Raw genomic sequence first — 19,857 nt, 5'->3', positions numbered from 1 at the left:
TGGGATTGTCTGGGACACTTCATTGCCTATCATGGACATATTAGAGTTTGCTCGAGCTCAGTTTGGTTTGCCCATCTTCATGGATGTTGTTATCTTGACAGCTTGGTGCATTTGGGCAATGAGGAATAGTATCATCTTTGATGGAGCTGTGGTGGTCTTTTTGGGACAGTGGAAGCGTAGTCTTCGGGATGAGTTTTTTCTTTCTGTTCTTAAGTGTAAGCCCTCAAAGAAACCACTTCTTCAGGCTTGGCTTACACAATTTGAGTTTTGTATAGTTTGTTTCTCTTTTGTACAGACTTAATATTTATAAAATGAGTTCAGTAGGCGATTCCCCTCCTGTTTCTTAAAAAAACTTGGGTGGCATCTGCTAAATATATGGCGTTAGGGGAGAAAAGAACCCCTCGACGCGTTTCTAATAAACTCCGACACAATACATAGCCCAACAACTCTGAAAGGACCTTGATGTCCCCTAGAAGAGAGTGAATAAACAATTTTGAAATTTAACAACAAACAAAACTTCGCAGCGGATCAGCTTAGTGCAGAACTTCCACATAATTTTGCAGAACTTCTTCTTCGCATTTTGAGAAGTCTTTATATCTTATTTTTAGAAATCAAACAATTTCAACTTATGTAATCGCATGTTTCTATAGACACATATAGGCATGATTTTCATACTAATAACCATATACTCCCTCCATCACAAAATATAGTGCATCGTGACTTCTAAATTTGTACTGAAATTTAGAGCATTCTACATGGTGTCATGCCTAGATTTAGCAAAGTTTGTTAAAAAAGGAAATCATAATTTGAGGAGAAATACCTTAATTGGGTTTAATATATGGGTACAGGCATCATTTGAGGATTGCCTCAAGTTGCCTTAAAAATTTCAGAATGCACTATATTAATTATGTCATATATTTTTTTGTAATATAAGCCTACTTGAAGATACAAATGTTAATACTATTTTATATAAACTTAATTAGAGTTGATATTGGTTAACTCCTTAAAATATGAGATGGAGACATATTTTAGGATAGAGAGAGTACATGATCAAATGCGGGAAGGATATGATAGTCATCTTAGGTGCCAAACATTAAGAAAAGACATTAAGAAATAATAAATAAGATATAATATTATAGAAATCAAATTGTCAATCACATAAATGCTAATTTCACGGTGTTAATGTTTGAAGTCCTAAATATACGAAGCTCAACATTTGAACCAAGCAGCGCTCGGGTGGATAGCACAGCCGGCGTGCGAGCAGCCGGCACGAGTTCGATTTCCAAGAATCGCACTCGCGTCTTTCACTAGGGTACGTCCCCAATAAATTATATTGCCTCTCACGCGTAGAGCCACAAAGAGAATGCGACGCGTCCGTCGTCTACGGAGTTATGGATGGATCCGGTGATCTCACGAAGGACGCGATGTGATTTGAGTTGTAGGTTTGTTTGTGTACGTATGGTGTGAGTATGTAGGGTCAATATGAGTGTACATGAATGAATACTACAGTTGTACCCAGACGAGAAGTGTTAAAAAATACATTTAAGACTAATTATTATGTCATGCTTTTAGTCTCTTCTCTTCCAAAACCAAACGCATGAGCCGCGCGACAAGGTATTTCAGGCAAAAGGCACTCACGTAGTCAAGTATTTTTGTGTGAAGGCTCAAGGCGCTTTTCGCAATAAAGGACAACCGCAGGGTAAAAGCGGTAACAATGGACAAAAACTTGAAACAAAAATCTTGGCTTTGACTGTGTACTAATAAACTTTGGCAACCAGCCCCTCGTCGAAAATCTTAATTCCAAATCCACCCCCACCACACGCACGTTTCTCTTCTCCTCGACTAGTCTCCAAAAAATTCCCCATCTCCTTCGCCACCGGCGAACCCTGCCTTCCCGTCCTTCCGCGATTCTTCCGCGTCGTGGTAAGCGGTGAAGCTCTGCAAGATTTGCCCCGCCTTCATTTTCTTCTTCTCCAGCGGCGCGAGCTCCCCTCCTAACCCTTTTTCTTCCTTGGTCCTCACCAAGCTACATGGCGGATTCGCGAGGAACAGCTTCCAAGAGCGCTGACAAGGATAGCACCTCCACGCGCCCGGCGCGCCTCCGCGTCATGCGCCCGGAAGTCAAGGAATTTCTGACGAGTCCTCGCCGTAGCCGCCCCAAGAAGCAGCCGCCTCCACCTCTGCCTCCTCCTCCTCCCCCGCCGCCACGGAAGGAGAAGGTGAAGGAGAGGAAGAAGAAGGAAAAGGAGAAGGCAGCGACGGGGGAAGAGAAATTCGAGCGCGCGCAATACAACTGCGCCTTCCAGGACGAGGACGAGGGGGGCCGCGACTTCGCGCCGCCGGAGCTGGTCTGGGGTAAGGTGCGGAGCCACCCCTGGTGGCCCGGACAGGTGTTCGACGCCGCTGATGCGTCCGAGATCGCGCTGCAGCACCGGAAGGCCGGCGCCCCGCTCGTTGCCTACTTCTGGGACAGGACCTTCGCTTGGAGCGACCCTTCCGCGCTGCTCCCCTTCCACGCCCACTTTAGGCGACTATCCGCCCAGAGCACTATGTCCAGCTTCGTCTCCGCCATCGACTCCACGCTGCAGGAGGTTGGGCGACGCGTAGAGGCTGGACTCTCGTGCGGTTGCTTCAGTTCCAGCATTGCCACCAAGCAGGAGGTTCAAAACTCTGGTGTCCGGCAAGGGGCGTATGGTGCGGCGGTAGACTCTGTCTACACAAGGGATGCCTTCCATGGCAAAACATTTCTTGACTACATCTCAGCACTGGGAAAGAAACCACTGGCCGGTGCTGATCTTCTTGACCTTGCCACCGCCAAAGCACAGCTGAGGGCGTTCAATCGCTCAAGGGGTTCAAGGGACCTCCCTGAGTTTGTGATGTTTGAGGGTATTGAGGAGATTACAGAGATGACACACACAAAGGGAGAAAGGATGCACAAGAGGAGTGAGGATGATGTTCCGAGCAAGGAGAAGAAATCGAGGCGTGCTGGGAGTTCACGTAGAAAAGGAGAGGCTTTACCAGAGGCTGGAAATGAAGATGCTATGGATGAAGACAGCAATGGAGGGGCGGCAGATGATACATTGAGTCAGGGGAAAAGGTCAAAGCGCATGAAGAGTTCATCGAAGAAGAAAACCGACATTTCCAAACATTTAGATGGACTCAAAACTGGTCCTGTTGCTGACAGCAGAACACTGGACAAGAAGACAGTAGATGATGTTTTGAGCGAGAGAAAATCTGGGCGCATGCTGAGATCCACGAGCAAGAAGGAAGATGCTTTAGAGGGTTTGAAAAGGCTGGCAAAGGATGGAAGTGAGGAATTAACAGGAAAAAGCAAAGATGCCCCTGTTCTTAAAGAAAACAATCAGAGGCATGGAGCAGGCTCTGCACACAAGAAGGGTAGAATCACAGAGGATGGGTATCATAGACTTGGAGATAGCAACGCCGAGGATCTCACTTCTCCTGGCAAGAGAAGATCAGGGCATAATGAAAACTCAATAAGCAAGCGAGTGTCCATCTCGGAGCATGGTAGGAAGAAGAAGAAACTTTCTGAACTCATGGCAGAGACAGGCAGGCCTAATTCTGCATCTGGTGGTAAGGGCAAAACTCGAGGGAAGCATTTGTTGCATGATTCAGCTGAGAAAGCTGAGGATCCTGATCGTCACTCTAAGGATACATTGGTGACTAGGAAAAGAAAGAAGCTCAACACATTGGGGGATTTGTCTTCACAGTCAGAGCCTCTCTCTCGTAAGAAGTCCACAAAGGTTGGAGAACTGATGAGCAAAGCAGCTGGAAGCAGCATGTTACAGGCAGCACCTGCTGTCAGAGCTAATAGTGGAGTGTCTCAGACGAAACCACGTAGGGCTAAGCACAGGCAAGTAAATGCTGAAGACAAATCTCCACGTCCTGTGAAGGTGAATCAGGGGAACAGCGAAGCCATTAGTGAGGAGTCTCTATCTTGTGGAGAAATGCTATGGCAGCTCTCAGTAGCAGCATGTGGTCTTAAGCAGAGAGAGAAAATCGCTCCTACAAGTGTTAACTTCTTTACCGATTTTAGGAAGAACTCCAATTTTTCTAGTTCTGATGTCAATGAGGGGATGCCCGAGAAGGCAACCAACACTGAGTCCACTCCTTCAGAGCAACCCATTGCTGATCATATGCAGGATGACTATTGGGCCGACATTCTCATTAATGTGGAGGAGCCGCTATCTAGCCTCAAAAAGAAGAAAGATGAGAGTAAGAAAAGAGCAAACAAGAAGGCACCTCAGGTTAAGAAACCTCCTGTTAATTCATCGGCGACTGCTGAAAATGCAGACGAGCCAAGGAGTGAAGGCAACCAAGATACAGAAAATGGGGAACAACTTGGGAACGAAACCAAGCTGTTTTCTGCAAATGGATCTCAACCGAACGCCAGAACTAAATCTGGTGAAGAGATGGAAAATAGCTTTCTATCTGGACTGGTGCTGCACTTCAGCAGGCCAAGTGCTGTTCCATCACGCAGTGACCTAATCAAGATCTTTAGCCAATACGGTCCTGTCAATGAAGCCAAGGCAGATGTTGCAAACAGTGCCAGCTCTGCTCAGGTGATCTTCAAGAGGCGCATGGATGCTGAGGCAGCGTTTGCAGGTGCTGGGAAGATCAGTGCCCTTGGACCTGCCCTTGTGAGCTTTCGTCTCACCGACTTCCCAGCTAGTGCTTCAGGAAATAAAGCTTCCCATGTTGCATCAAAGAGCGAATAGAGTGTTGCATGACCAGTGAGGTAAAAATGGCTTTCGCCTCTCTTCCCCAGTTGGGTTTGAGTGTGACAGCTGTTGTATATTATCTTATGCACATTATGGCGTCCTCTTGTTTTTGTAGGGAAACCGGACTAGGGAGTTCGAGAAAAAGGTATACTCTACTGTATGTGCTATGTGGTGGCTAGGTTGTTGCAGGATTAAGAGCATTCATAGGAACAGCAAATGGCATCTTTGTCTTCCAGTGTTGTGGAGGTGTCATACACTCTAGTGTCATTTATGCTGCAGATCAGTTGAGATGAGTTGCCAATAACCAATAGGTGTTGTAAAAGCATGCTTGTTTTAAGATGAGTTTTTGTACTTAAAAAGTTTACTCTGTTTCTTAATAATCCAAGTACTGGGTTTTGATGCGGGTGCAATTGGATGTATCCTATACTTCATGGTAGTATTATGTTTGTGCGTGCTGAGCGAGCACCTGGTGTCTGGCAGTCTGTATACTGATGGTTCGTGTATTGGGCTAGGCTGGAGTGGTTCCGATTCCATGATATTTATCAATGCATGCACATATTCAAAGTTTTATTTTATCTACCTTAATGCATCGAGACGGAGTAACAAGTATATCTATATAACAGATCTCTTTAATTAATTATGTACCAAGTTCATCTATCTTTCTCTTGCAGTTTGGAAATTTATTTTCCCTGTCCCAATTGAAAAATACTAGGACATTAGATACTGAATAGTACTAGTACATTTTTTACTTCACACTATCACCTTGCTAATATATCCTTTTCCAAGAAGCATATTGAAAACGGTACATGTTTTGATTCCATTGTAGTATCGACATCAGTTACTAATATTTCAATAATATTATATCTTTGTTGATGATATACTGAAGAGTAGTGTTCGGGAAAAAAATGATATACTTAAGAATCAGGCTTGTATTGTATGGACTATGAAACATAAATGATTGAGATGCACATACATGTTATCTTTTGAAGTGAAGACATGACTGAGCTAGGGTCCAAGAGCGCTAGAATTGGGCAGAGGTAGGTATCTGTTAACCCTGAACCAATGCTTCCAATTAGTAAATAATATGTTCTCCTACTCAATGCTATATCCAAATTTATGGGTAATATGAACATTAGTTATATTATCATTCATTGATCAATGGCACGTGCGATTTCACATGAAATTTCAAGAACTCAAATTTGCTTAGCCTGATTTCGTACAAACTAAATCATTTGGCGTTGGTTCCACATCTCTATATATTGTTAGTGGACTAGTGGTCGCGGTGGCTTGTGCCATGGTATTAATCAGCTCTGTACTAATTAATTCGTTATGGGACTTCCACTCTGATTTGTATTCTAACATTATTCATAAGTAGCCTTCCAAATTATGCTCCTTTTCCTATCTGATTTTACAGGAGCTTTAGATATTCCGTGGTTGCAACATGTTCAGCTTAAAATTTTATACTGTACTCTTAAACAGATAAGATTAAAAAAAACTTGAAAAACTGTACTATTACTGTTGTTTTATCATATTGCACATAGTATCAAAACTGTACCATACGAGGTGAACTCTCATTCTAATTTCTATTCACAAGATTGGGAACTAGACAATTAATGCAATTAATAGATTGTATCAAAGTTCTTTCTGTATTTTACTATATTTCCCTGAATTTACACTGTCTGCAATTCTGCATGCAAAGCCATTAGTGAAAGTAAGGTCATTTTCAGCGTCTCTTAAAGCAGCTAACATCTGCCCAAAAAGAACTTTTCTTTTCAATAAACCCAAATCTTCATAACTATTTATTTTCTAGGTAACAGTTACAACCAACTCACCGTATATGCTACTTTTATCTATTTGTAGTTCATGAATAACATATCCACAAACATGCCATAGGTCCATGATGTTACTTAGTTACATGCATAGAGGAGGTATTGTCCACTGGAACTAGATCCATGAGCATATTATCATTGACGTCAGTTTATTATTTCTTTCTAATAATAGGGGCTCAAGGTAAATATCTGCTGGATATAGCAAAGTAGAAGGTTGCTGTCTTGTCACAAATAACACTGCATCTAGAGGCTAGAGCATGAATTATCATGTAAAGCCTGTTGTGTTACTTTGTTCATTTACGGGTTAACTCTCCTGATGCACCTAAATATTGTATGTGATTGTCAATACCAACTGAGGGTATTCATAAAGGAGTCTGTATGCATTGTGAGTAAATATTTCTGCTTATATTCCTCAAGGAAAAGAGATTTTCCTGATGAGCATTACACCAACACCTTGTCACCTTCCTACTGTCGATGCAGCAGAATCATCTTTATATGATATCATGGATGGAAATACAGGTGGACAAAACTTGGTCCTGTCAAGGGAGAATCCTTGAGCATTCTATCAAGTTCTATGAAAAGGTATTTTCTTTCCTTTTGTAAGGCTGGGCTATTCCAAAAGTTAGAAATTCTATATATTTCTTCTTTGTAGCATAGTCCATTCTCGTGCATGATGATGTACTTTTTCTTTTCACGAAGAAGGATGTACCTGATTATAAGGCACCTGCAGTAATTTGGGACTACAAGAATATTGTTAAGAGAAATGTCATGCAATTTTTTTTGTCTTAGATGTACCTTTTTTTCAGATTAGTAGACAGAACATTTTTGGCCTTATATAACATAAATAAATTTAAATAATACCATTGCGGCATTGCCACCGTGGTAGAGTTGCCATACAACTATGGAGTCGCAGAATATATTGCATGTTAAGTGAGGCCTCGTTTAGATTGCGAAAAAATTTCAATCCGATGAATTGTACCACTTTCGTCTTATTTGATAAATATTGTCCAATTGTGGACCAACTAGGCTCAAAAGATTCATCTCGTGATTTCCAACTAAACTGTGTAATTAGTTATTTTTTTTTACCTACATTTAATACTCCATGCAAATGGCTAAAAATTGATGTGATGGAGAGAGAGTGAAAAAACTTAGAATTTGGGTGGTATCTAAACAGGGCCTGAGATCGTCGCTGTGAGCCACTGTTGCACGCATCCTGCATTGAGAAATATTCGTGTGAAGGAGACCAAGTTCTGCTGTGGTCGAAAATTGGTATTCTGAGCGGGTAAAATCAGCACTGTGACCACTCCAGACATGGCAGGCTTATCATCGGGCATTTGTTGCATACGGACTATTTGTGCACATAGTAGAAGCCCAAGGTCAGGCTCTTCCATGGCTGAATGCCTTGGTCCTCGATCTTATGCTGGTTCCAAGACCTCCAGGCCCGGAAAAGAGCTACAAAATTATGCCTACTTCTTAGGTTCTTAGGGTGTGTTTGGCAACTACGTGTACGTGGGAAGATGCACGAGAATTAGCAGTGGGAGTTGATAGAGAGAATTAAGGTGGAAAATTGACTTTTAGTCCTAATCCCTTGTTTGGTTCATGGAGGGAACTAAGAAAGGGAATTGAAGAGGAAATTCATATCCCCTGTTTGGTGTGGTTCATATCCCTGTTTGGTGCAGGGGTTTTGAGGGGGAAACTAAAAGGCAAAATATGATGAACGGTGAGGATCTACTTTTCTTTAATTGAGAACACAACTCTCACCCAATTCCCACCCCTCCCCTAGAAAATTGATTAGTGGGAGTTGGTCCTCTAAACTTCCCTTCCTCTTCCCATCAAAACTCCAATTCCCACAAAACAAACAAAATATTTCTAAACTCTTATCTCTAAACTCTCATTCCCTGCTTTCAATTACCCCCAACCAAACGAGCCATTAACACTACAGTGTATATGTATTACTAGCACTTGATGGCCCCGTGGTGGGGCCGGCCGCTGTGACTCTCCTCCTCTCCTTCCTATTTCTCTGCTCTTCACCAAACTTAGCTAGGCTCCGGTGGTGGCCGGCGGCGGCGTTGGGTAGCGAGACATCGGATCCATGTCCCTACACACTAGGGGGGGTTTGGTAGGGCTTCTTCTGAGAGGCTCCTCCGAAGGAGCCAGAGCCTCGTGGCTCCTCCAAAATGACTATGGCTCCTCTGTTTTTCACTAAAAACGGCTCCTCCGACAAAACGTTTGGCAGAGATCCTTCGAAGGAGCCAGAGCCAGAGTCGGGGAGGAGCCCTACCAAACAGGCCCTAGATCCGGTGACCTTTCGGGATCTGATGCTCTTTGGCCACCTGCTGTCCTTCTCGACGGCGAGGCACGCCGTGCCGCGAAGCCACTTCCCCCTACGCCTACTGCAGATGTTCCTAGTACGCCAAGTTGCTGAGGTGTGCCTGGGGCTACTCCCCACGTGCACAGTCGGAGCCGGATCTATCCATCGATGGCCTCCGCGTGCGCCATGGGTACCATAGCCGTCGAGGCAATCTGCGGGAGACTTGTTGCTACTCTAGGCTCTGGCCTACAGATATGGGGCGTCTGGCTCTTATGTGGCTGTGGGAGGCTTGGGCAGGGCCTCGATGCTATGGTGTTCTAGACGAAAGCATCGTTCAGCTCTTTGCCGACGGTGCCCGCGGCGATGGTGTCTCGGGCGTCATGTTCCTCCTTTGGGGTGCCGCTAAAGAACTACTCCTACCGTAGCGTCGTTTGTGTTTTTTCTTTTGGCGGATGCTTTGCTGTTGTTATTTGGCTTTCGTGGCGGATGCTTTGCCGCTACCGTGTCTTTCCTGGTGGACTGGCCACTATTGGTCTCTTCTGATCTTCTCTGGCGGATACTTTGTCGCCTATGTCACGCTAGTCTCGGTAGATACTTTGCTGTTGAGATTGCGATGGTTACTCTGGCAGATGCTTTGCTGCCATTGTTTGTGGAAGCTCGTGTTGTCTCCCTTGGGTGGATGCTTTACCATCATGGTTTTGACTTCTTTGTAGGCAGCATTGATTTGTTCTCATAGGTTCAGTTTAGGTGTTGAAGCTGAGGGTCCCCTCTCCTTTGTTTTTCTTGCTACTCTGGTTGGTTCTAGGTTGTTCACCTTTGTTGGTAAATTAGCTTTTGTTCATAGTGTCGGGGCTGTGCTGGTAATCCTTGGTTTATCAGAGTCTGTTGTATTGTGACTACTTTTGCTTCATCTCAATGAAACACGTGCCTTGAGGACCGTTCATGAAAAAAATATGTATTATCATCAATCATCATCAGTTATACTGATGTGCGGAGGAGAAAAAACTAAGACCAATGTGATTTGTATATTCAGGAACTTGCCGCTCAACGAGGACGAGGCTTTGCTGCTCCGGACTGTTTGGGAGCCGCTTCTAGCTTTAGATTCTATGTGAGAATCGTTCTTAGGTTGTGTTTAATTTAGAGACAAAAGGAGATCAGATAGGTCTAATTTAGATTTCTAGGATGGAATGATCTCGTGCCTCCGGTTGATGAGATGAGAACGACCCTGTTACACGGTGAGAATGAACCCGTCATTACCCATCGTTTGCCACCGTCGATAGTGAGGCTCAGATGTCGTCCACTCAAAGCATGGGACACGACCATGGTGGATGCATCTCAGATGAGGATGAGCAGCGCATCCACCTAAAAGGTCCTTGTTTGGTTTTGGTAATTGAGTGACAACCTAGGTGGACTAATTATGTTTATGTAAGATACACAGGTGATTAGTCCACATATACATCTGTGTGAGCAACATATGCCATGAAGGTGAAAATGGCTTGGAGATGTTGCAAAGCTCACACATGTGATGATGAAGGAGCTTAAATGCACATGAGATATGACATTGAGTCATGTGATCAAGGTGGAGAAGATCAAGACAAGACTTGGCTTGATGGACCGGTTGCAAGCGTGAAGGGCAAGTCGGAGGCTTTGGAGTGATGGACCGCGTGGCGGTGAAGCTTGAGCAAGACTTGGCGCCGATGGACGGTGGCAACGGTGAAGAACAAGTGAAGTCAAGATCGATGAACCAATATGATCACGTGATGATATGAAGTGGATCATATCATTGTTGATCGTGTTGATGCATGTGTTGCATCGACATTGGAGGAGATAGAATGGAATGCGCAAGGCAAAGGTATAACCTAGGGCATTTCATTTCACTGGTCATAGGTGTGTAGAGAAGTTTATGACCGGGTTTAGGATAGATGGCCGTACTATCAAGAGGAGCAAACTTGTTTGCATATCGGTCATCTAGTGCCACTCGAGTGATCTAACTTTGCATCGCCGCTAGGATCGAGTGGCGTGGCAAGTTGAGTGGCTAATCCTTTGAAAAATGATTGTGAAAATGCTAACACACATACACATGATGGTGTACACTTGGTGGTGTTGGCACATTTGCAAAGGAGAAGAAGTTGGTGATGAAAACGAGTGAGTCGCGCTGGTTACAGAGTGACCGGACGCGTCCGGTATGGTGACCGGACACGTCCGGTATTTGGCGGCATACTCAGCGATCGAACACGTTCGGTCGCCACACCGGACGCGTCCGGTGTGAATCAGAAAACGCGATGTTCGGCAGTACAGTCGATCGGACGCTGGCTGCGTTCGGTCATCAGAGGATGCTTACTGTACTTGACCGGATGCTGAGGCTCAGCGTCCGATCGGTTTCTAACTGTCGCGTCCGGTCGGCCCTGGAGGCTTACTGGACTCGACCGGACACAGCGGTGTAGCGTCTGGTCGTTTCGTGCTGAGCGTCCGGTCGTCGTGTCAGAGAGCCATTGGAGGTAACGGTCGGACATGTGGCGGTCAGGCAGCTACCGGTCACGTCCGGTATGCACGATCGGCGCGTCCGGTGCAGCGTCCGGTTGGCCCGAAAAACGCCCAGTGAAGGGGTAACGGCTCTATTTGTTCGTGGGGTTATAAATAGAAGCCGTGGTCGGCCTTTGACCGAGAGCTTAGAAAAAGAGAGCACACTAGAGCCTTGGTGGCTTGTGTAGCAGTGCTTGAGAGCCCTTCATCTCACACATACTTGATAGCGATCATCCGATTGTGTGAGCGAGCGATTCTAGTGTGATTGCATCGTGAGGTTGCATCGAGTGGCACTAGGTGATCGAGTTGCAAGCCGGTGGTGCTTGTTACTCTTGGAGGTTGCCACCTCCTAGACGGCTTGGTGGTGGTCTCCGTCGAAGCCCGCAAGAAGCTTATGCGGCGCTCCGAAGAAGAGCTTGTGAGGGGCATTGTGCTCGCCCCGCGGGAGCCGCGAAGAGCAACTTTAGTAAAGCGTGTCATTGAGCTACCCTCACTCAAGGGGTAGGTTCTTGCGGCGCCCGACGTGCGGGCTTAGCGGGTGATGCTAATTAGTCGCCGAACCACCAAGTGTGCGGTCGACATAACGGGGACTAGCGTGTTGGCAAACACGTGAACCTCGAGAGAAAAATCATCGTGTCAACCTTGTTCTTCCCGTTGGTTTGCATCCCCGTTACACAAGCTTGCAATTACTTTTATACATATTAAGCTTTTGTAGTTGCTCTTGTAATTAGATAGCCTGTGTAGCTTGCTAATTACCTTCTTGCTTGTGTAGCATAGAAGTAGCTCCCTTGCGTGGCTAATTTGGTTTGTGTAACCTTGTTAGTCATATTGCTTAGTTTGTGTAGCTAAGTAATTGCGCTCTCTAATTTGGCATTGGTTGCCTTGTTATTGAGCATTGCTAGTGAGCTTAGTTGGCTTTGTGCTTTTGCTTACTAGCATGTGTAGGAGCTCCTTTGTTGCTTAAAGTACTAGTGGCATAGGTTTGTGTGACCTTGCTCCTAGAATTGGTTAGGTGAGCTCTAGCTAGCCCGGCACCTTTGTTGCTTAATTAGTATCTTTGGAAGGTGTTAGAGAATATAGATAGAGGGGTGTAGTCTTGGCTAGACCGATAGTTCTTAATTTCACACTTGTTTCGGTTAGTCGACGCGATTAAATTTAAAAATAACTATTCACCCCCTTCTAGTCGCCATCTCGACCCTTTCACCACCATGGGTTGCACCTCTGTTGACAAAAATTGTTGGCAACCCACCTCCTCCCGTCCACCCTCGTACGCAAGAGCTCTGTGTTGAGGTACATGTGGGAGCTTGCGCCAGAGGACACGCGCATGAGCTCGCGACATCCCCTGTTGCCCTAACCACATCTGCCTACTCGGGCTGCCCCGACCTAGAGGGTGTACGTGTTGGAGTTCCGTGTCACCTATTGTTGCTGTCTCAGTGGGCTTTGACTTGGTGAAAGGACCTTAGTGTTCCCTAGATGAGGGTTTATAGGCATCTTTAGAAATTGGCAACAAATAAAACTTACAGCGGATTAGTATTAGTAGACCGTAGAACCTTCGTGCATCTACACGCACTGCCACGGGTAAAAGTAGCTTCAATATTATAATAAATACATTTGAGCTGGTGGCTTGGATGGGAGAGCAAAGCAATGTATAGACGCAGCGCAAAGTGATTGTGCATGACGGATGTATGTAAAAGGCAGGCGGTAGCTTTTCTTTGGCTGCTGCAAGAAGCTAGCCGTGTGTAGTAACTAAGATGAGATGCTAGGATGGATGGATGTGCATCGCATTGCCCGGGTGTTGGCCTTTCTGGAATAGCAGGAGGAGGAGCAACTTTGGTGCCGTGCCCGTGCTCGTGCGTGCCCACACAAATAAAAGAAAGTTCGGTTGGACTTGAGTTGTTACTGGAGACTTGGTGGTAGGGCGGTAGTAGTACAAGTCATATGTAGCTTTACATGCTGTGGCTTTATTCCAACTTGCTTTTGTTTGCGTTATTACTTTAAGCTGTCCTCTGAATCAATACATACATACATAATAGGTATATACAGTGTTGAATGTGGGCATGGAGATGCATGTGAATTGTGAATGGGCATCATACAGCACAAAAGGAATTGAATCGGCTAAAGAAAAGAAATGGTATTGCTATTGGTGGCCATGATCCATCCAAGTGCAATCCCAATCCCAATCTCAATCCAGCAGTGGATTTGCCTTTGTTGTTGGCCATGGCCAGATGGCCTGGTTGTCTGGTTGAGATCTACTACTCGTACGACGGAGGGAGGCAGAGGAGCCCATGCACTGTTGTTTCTGTTCTTCTGTTGCTTGGCTTGCTTGGGCCTTGTTCACTTTGTAAATTTTTTTGAACCTGATGAATAGTACTACTTTCGTCTTATTTGGTAAATATTGTCTAATCGTGGACTAACTAGGCTTAAAAGATTCATCTCGTGATTTCCAACTAAACTATGTAATTAGTTATTTTTTTACCTACATTTAATACTTCATGTAAGCGGCTAAAAATTAATGCGATGGAGAGAGAGTGAAAAAACTTGGAATTTAGATGGCATCTAAACAAGACCTTGGTCCCATCAACATTCATTCAATTGAACCAAACAGCAGCCGCTGCTGCTTTACCTTAGCCTCGTTTAGATTGCAAATTTTTGTAATCTGAACACTGTAGCACGTTTTGTTTGTATTTGACAAACTTTGTCCGATTATGGACTAACTAGGCTCAAAAGATTCGTCTCGTGATTTACAACCAAACTGTATAATTAGTTATTTTTTTTACTTACATTTAATGCTCCATGCATGTGTCCAAAAATTAATGTGATGGAGAGAGAGTGAAAAAACATAGAATTTGGAGGTGATCTAAACAAGGCCCTTGTCTCTCTCTCTGCTGTGACAGCGCCTGTGGGCAGCTGTGACCGAATAATAATCAATCCATGTTTCCTAAAAAAATAATTAATCCATGCCTCCATGTCCACGGTGATAACCTTTTGATTTTTTGGGTCGTTTATTTGCGTTCCGTTCCCACTGACGCCCGCGAATATGCGATGCCGACTGCCGCTTTTTAGGACAGGCAGGAGTGAGCAGGCCTGTGTGCAGTGTGCAGTGTGCAGGCGCAGCTCCTTTCCCTTGCCTTGCTTCCTTTCCTTGCATCGAAATCGAAATCGAAATCGAATTAAGGGCTCGAGGCAGCCGGCACCGGCACCGGCAGCGTCCACCGGCAGCCAGCTCCTCCTCCTCCTCCTGCACTTGTGCTTGCTACGGCCTACGCTATACACTCTCGGCTAGTCTCTCACTCACTCTCCGTGTACTGTAGGTTAGTTATTACTTCGTCTGTAAGGAATAGGGAAGCAAGAAAGGATACATGGTACGGACGTGCGAGAGAGGGATGCAATTATTGCAATTGAATTAGCTTTAGCGTGAGATAGAATCCAATTCATTCATCGGCAGGCACACAGAGCGCAGACGACGATGGCATCAAGCAGCTATTCCTGCTACGGCTGCTGCTGCTTCCTCTTGGTCCTCGTCACCGCCGCCGCCGTCTTCTTCACCGCCTCCGATGCTCAGGTGCCTGGTGAGTACTGTAGTAAAACACAGTACTACGTACAATACAATCAGATAGATGTTCAGATGAGTACCTGATGACACCACAACACAAAGCACAGGCTTCGTCAGCATCGACTGCGGCGGCTCCGCCAACTACACGGACGAGCTGGGCCTGCAGTGGACGGGCGACGCCGGGTGGTTCCCCTTCGGGCAGACGGCCACCATCTCCGTGCCCTCCGAGAAGCGCGCGCAGTACTCCACGGTGCGCTACTTCCCCTCGTCGCCGTCGCCGTCGCCGTCCACCAATAATAATAATAATAACAAGCACTGCTACACGCTGCGCGTCCGCACCCGCACCCGCTACCTCGTCCGCGCCACCTTCCTCTACGGCAACTTCGACAGCAGCAACGTGTTCCCGGAGTTCGACCTCTACCTGGGGGCCTCCCACTGGTCCACCATCGTCATCTACGACGACGCCAAGGTCGTCACCAGGGAGGCCGTCGTCCTCGCCGCCGACCCCGCCCTCAGCGTCTGCCTCTCCAGCGCCGCCACCACGGGCCAGCCCTTCATCTCCACGCTGGAGCTCCGCCAGCTCAACGGCTCCCTCTACTACACCGACTACGAGGCCGACGCCTTCCTCGCCCTCTCCGCCAGGATCAACTTCGGCGCGCCCACCGCCGACCCCGTCAGGTACCCGGACGACCCCTACGACAGGATCTGGGAGTCCGACATGGTCAGGAGGGCCAACTACCTGGTGGACGTCGCCGCCGGCACCGTCAACGTCTCCACCGACAGGCCCGTCTTCGTCGCCTCCAGCGAGAGGCCCCCGCAGAAGGTGATGCAGACGGCGGTCGTCGGCTCCCTCGGCGAGCTCACCTATCGCCTAGACCTCCCAGGCTTCCCGGGCAACGGCTGGGCCTTCTCCTACTTCGCCGAGATCGAGGAGTTCGTCGTCCCCGAGACGCGAAAGTTCAAGCTCTACATCCCGGGCCTGCCGGACGTCAGCAAGCCCACGGTGGACATCGGCGAGAACGCGCCGGGAAAGTACCGCCTCTACGAGCCAGGCTTCTTCAACATCTCGCTGCCCTTCGTCCTCTCCTTCGCCTTCAGGAAGACCAACGATTCATCCAAGGGGCCTATTCTCAACGCCTTCGAGATATACAAGTACATCCACATCGATCTCGGCTCGCCAGATGGTATGTATATATGCCGTGCATATTGCATTGTCGTTCAGTTCAAGTTCAACCATCCATCTCTCTCCCCAGAACCCAGATGGTATATAAGTATCTCTGATAAACTAGCTACTTGTGCCTTGCGAATTGCATTATTAATTGCTTGCATTGGTACACCATGTCCATCACCATCTATCACATACGAAGTACTTCTACTCTAGCAGCTAAATGCACCACTGCTCATGATAATGATATACACTAATAATATATACCCCTCCTGCTGCCCATACTCCTACTACTGCGTGCAGCACCTGTGATGGCAAGCCTGGCGTCGCGTTACCCGCTCGCTGATTGGGCAATGGAAGGCGGCGATCCCTGCCTACCTTCACCTTGGTCTTGGGTCAAATGCACTTCAGAAGCACAACCAAGAGTTGTTTCCATGTATGTAATTAACGAACCAACGACTCAGCTAGCTTTCAGTTGTTCCTAATAATATATATAAATATAAATCCTTCATCTCGATCTGAGCCACTGACAATATAGATATGTAATCTGTTGTCATCCATCAGAAATCTTTCAGGAAAGAACTTGACAGGGAACATACCACCCGATGTAGCGGCTTTGCCATGCTTAGCAGAGATGTAAGCTCGCAATCGATTCTGTTCTACAGTCCATGGTTGGTTGGTTGTATACATGATCCATCGAACGCTTGGTTATATTAATCTGCGGGTTTTAATTCCTTGCAGCGGACTTGCTAATAACATGTTGACGGGCCCAATTCCTGATCTCAGTGGCTCCTCCAACCTATCCATCATGTGAGGATCGGAGCTACAGTAGTACAAATTTCAGTTCGGTTCATGTATTTGCTTAGCCGGTTCATTTTTTAAGTTTTTCTCATGACCTTTCCTCGTTAAAATGCATGCATGCAGTCATCTCGAGAACAACCAACTGACCGGAAATGTTCCTTCATACTTTGGCAGCTTGCCAAAACTGAGCGAGCTGTAAGTGGTCCTTACCTGGTCAAACATTATATTGGAACGTAGTACCTACCTACCTGAAATGAGAAAGCTCAACTTATGTGCACATACTTTGGAACCTTAGTTTATTTGATAAACTTCCTTACATTTTAATTTATACATGTTACTTGTAATAATAATAATAATAATAAGCATCCTTCTCATGCTATGCTACCAAGGAACTACTAGCTAGTATGTGACATAGCCCAAGGCAGTCTTTGAATTTATTTGTAGGTAAAAAAAACTTCCAATTTGCCTTCTAATTACCTAAATAATTAAGCTTTTCACCAATACAATAATGCAGGTACCTTCAAAACAACAAGCTGTCTGGATCCATTCCCCGGGCTCTGCTAAGTCGAAGCATTATTTTCAAGTGCGCAGCATTCTCTCCCTGATATGATATTTAATTGTTTTGCTCCAAGCTAGTTACTGAATCCCATTCCCACCACACTGCAACTGCAGTTTAATTTCTTCTTGCATTGATGGAGTAAATTTAGCTATCAGCTAACAATATGTAAATTTTCAGCTACTCTGGGAACATGTATCTTGGAATAGGGAAGCAAGAGAAGAAGCATGTAATTGTAATCATCATTATATCTGCTCTGCTTGGAGCATCCTTGTTACTTGCAGCTGCCCTATGTTGCTACATGCTGACACGCAAAGCCATGAACAGGGACTCTTCATCCACAGCAGAAGGTCAGATCACTGCTTAATTTGTTGTTTCTGCATGAAGATTGCATCTTCAGTTCCTCTTGTCGACAGCGCGCGCTCTGGTGTTATTTATGATTGATAGATAGATACAGTACGACCGAACTTGCATATTTTGATGCATGCTCTAGTGTTGGTTAAAAACTAAGTCAACTTCACGGTGGTCCGCATGCAGGAGGTCCACATGACGACGATGTCATTGCAGAGAAGGTGCTGCCTGCAGAGCAGAACAAGAAGTTGCAGAATTATCCAAGCACGACGAGGCAGTCGAGCGGAAGAATCGCCACCGAGACGGCTCATCCCTACAGACTGTGTGAGCTTGAAGCGGCGACCAACAAGTTTGCGAGCAGGATCGGTTCAGGGGGGTTTGGGATAGTGTACTACGGGAAGCTGAGTGATGGAAAGGAGATTGCTGTGAAGGTGCCTAGCAACGATTCGTACCAGGGGAAGAAGCAGTTCTCAAACGAGGTGGCTTTGCTCTCGAGGATACACCACAGGAACCTAGTGGCGTTTCTAGGCTATTGCCATGAGGATGGGAGAAACATTCTGGTGTACGAGTTCATGCACAATGGAACGCTCAAAGAGCAGCTGCATGGTAACTCAGCTCGACGATCTATATCTCCTCCATCGGCTTCCCTACCATTTATATATGAATGTCATTATTTGACTGACTTGCAGGGCGCGACAAGCACATTAGTTGGATCAAGCGGCTTGAGATTGCCGAGGATGCTGCGAAAGGGATCGAGTATCTCCACACTGGATGCACGCCATCGATCATCCACAGAGACATCAAGACGAGCAACATCCTTCTGGACAAGCATATGAGGGCCAAGGTGTCCGACTTTGGGCTCTCCAAGTTGCTGGCAGCGGAGGGGAAGGAGTCTCACGCGTCAACCAACGTGAGAGGGACACTGGGCTACCTGGACCCGCAGTGAGTAGAAATCCCTCTCTGAATCCAATCCAAACCCTGAGCCTGAATGTTTCATTCATTCATTCTAGCTAATTTCCTTGATGTTCAGTTCAGGACGTGCTCTGTCTGAATCCAGTCCAATCTCTGAATCATATCAGGTACTACATCTCTCAGCAGCTGACTGAGAAGAGCGACATGTACAGCTTCGGCATCATCCTGCTGGAGCTCATCTCCGGCCGCCCTCCCATCTCCACCATCGCCTTTGGCGACCACTTCCGCAACATCGGGCCGTGGGCCAAGTTCTACTACGAGAGCGGAGACATCGAGGCCATCATCGACCCCTCCATCTCCATGGCGGGCGAGTACCAGGACGTGCAGTCCGTCTGGAAGATCGCCGAGGCTGCGGTTCGGTGCATCGACGTGGAGCCCCGGAAGCGGCCCTGCATGCCTGAGGTGGTCAAGGAGATCCAGGACGCCATGGCGCTGGAGCGGGCGGCGGCTGCGGAGACGACCAACAGCAACAGGGGGCTCGGCTGCCCCTTCTCCCCCGCGGCGGCGAGCGTGAGGTCCGGCGGGACCATGAGGTCGCACGACATGGTCATGGACAACCTGCTGCTCATGGACGACGACGACGACTCCACCTCCTTCTCCGGCTCTGCCGTCAGCAAGCTCAAGTACCCGGAGCTGCGATAGCTAGGTCGTGACGTCCTTCCAATCCTAGGTAGAGACAGAGCGAGCATTTGGCTTGTTGACTTTGGAGAGCGGCAAAGGCGATTGCAATTTGAAATTATTGACTAGTACTCCTACTGTAGTTAGTAGCAGCAGCCGGGCCAATTTGGTTTGTACGTGTAAAATGTACTCATTCCGTTCTAAATTATAAGTCGCTTCAACATTTTTGGTACATCCATTTTACTACTAGATATAATATTATGTTTAGATACGTAATGAATAAAAAAAAAGTCAAAGCGACTTATAATTTGAAACTGATAGACTAATACTTACTCCAAGGAAAACACAGGGGGCATTTTTTTTTAGGATAGGACTAGGACTAGGAGCATATATTATCATAATAATAATCTCATCAATTTGAATCTGATTTTTTTATTTT

At 46.4% G+C, this 19,857-nt stretch overlaps 2 protein-coding genes across 8 annotated transcripts; both read left to right on the top strand.

The window, feature by feature from the left end:
* Positions 1–1,786: 1,786 nt before the first annotated feature.
* Positions 1,787–5,149, top strand: LOC136457209 (PWWP domain-containing protein 5-like). 2 transcript variants are annotated; one of them, XM_066457264.1, is made up of 3 exons: positions 1,787–1,923; positions 2,027–4,756; positions 4,855–5,149. In XM_066457264.1, the coding sequence occupies exon 2, from the start codon at positions 2,031–2,033 to the stop codon at positions 4,734–4,736; it is 2,706 nt and encodes a 901-aa protein (XP_066313361.1). In that variant the 5' UTR covers positions 1,787–1,923; positions 2,027–2,030; the 3' UTR covers positions 4,737–4,756; positions 4,855–5,149. The 2 variants fall into 2 exon arrangements, with proteins under 2 accessions (XP_066313361.1, XP_066313363.1); XM_066457266.1 differs by lacking the exon at positions 1,787–1,923 and having other exon boundaries at positions 1,931–4,756.
* A 9,368-nt stretch (positions 5,150–14,517) lies between these two features.
* On the top strand, positions 14,518–19,639 carry LOC136457207 (probable LRR receptor-like serine/threonine-protein kinase At1g67720). Of its 6 annotated transcripts, XM_066457262.1 has the most exons (13): positions 14,518–14,764; positions 14,848–14,971; positions 15,063–15,205; positions 15,346–16,139; positions 16,424–16,556; positions 16,685–16,756; positions 16,862–16,930; positions 17,045–17,116; positions 17,436–17,504; positions 17,658–17,827; positions 18,015–18,434; positions 18,518–18,770; positions 18,908–19,639. In XM_066457262.1, exons 2-13 carry the CDS (start codon positions 14,957–14,959, stop codon positions 19,440–19,442), a joined length of 2,745 nt encoding a protein of 914 aa, XP_066313359.1. In that variant the 5' UTR covers positions 14,518–14,764; positions 14,848–14,956; the 3' UTR covers positions 19,443–19,639. The 6 variants fall into 6 exon arrangements, with proteins under 6 accessions (XP_066313359.1, XP_066313358.1, XP_066313356.1 ...); XM_066457261.1 differs by having other exon boundaries at positions 14,518–14,971; XM_066457259.1 differs by having other exon boundaries at positions 14,518–14,971; positions 15,063–16,139; positions 16,865–16,930.
* Positions 19,640–19,857: the final 218 nt, after the last annotated feature.

This window comes from Miscanthus floridulus, chromosome 6, assembly GCF_019320115.1.
Source record: "Miscanthus floridulus cultivar M001 chromosome 6, ASM1932011v1, whole genome shotgun sequence".
Classification (NCBI taxonomy): Eukaryota; Viridiplantae; Streptophyta; class Magnoliopsida; order Poales; family Poaceae; genus Miscanthus; species Miscanthus floridulus.
The sequence above is the reverse complement of the archived record's forward strand: the minus strand, read 5'-3'. Positions and strand labels throughout refer to the sequence as shown.

Excerpts from the sequence above, each read along its gene's own strand:
- LOC136457207 (XM_066457258.1), top strand. The coding sequence starts at position 14,869 with ATGGCATCAAGCAGCTATTCCTGCTACGGCTGCTGCTGCTTCCTCTTG. Across the intron at positions 16,757-16,861 it reads TTGCCATGCTTAGCAGAGAT|CGGACTTGCTAATAACATGT; the intron begins GTAAGCTCGCAA and ends AATTCCTTGCAG. Across the intron at positions 16,931-17,044 it reads TCCTCCAACCTATCCATCAT|TCATCTCGAGAACAACCAAC; the intron begins GTGAGGATCGGA and ends GCATGCATGCAG.
- LOC136457209 (XM_066457264.1), top strand. The coding sequence starts at position 2,031 with ATGGCGGATTCGCGAGGAACAGCTTCCAAGAGCGCTGACAAGGATAGC.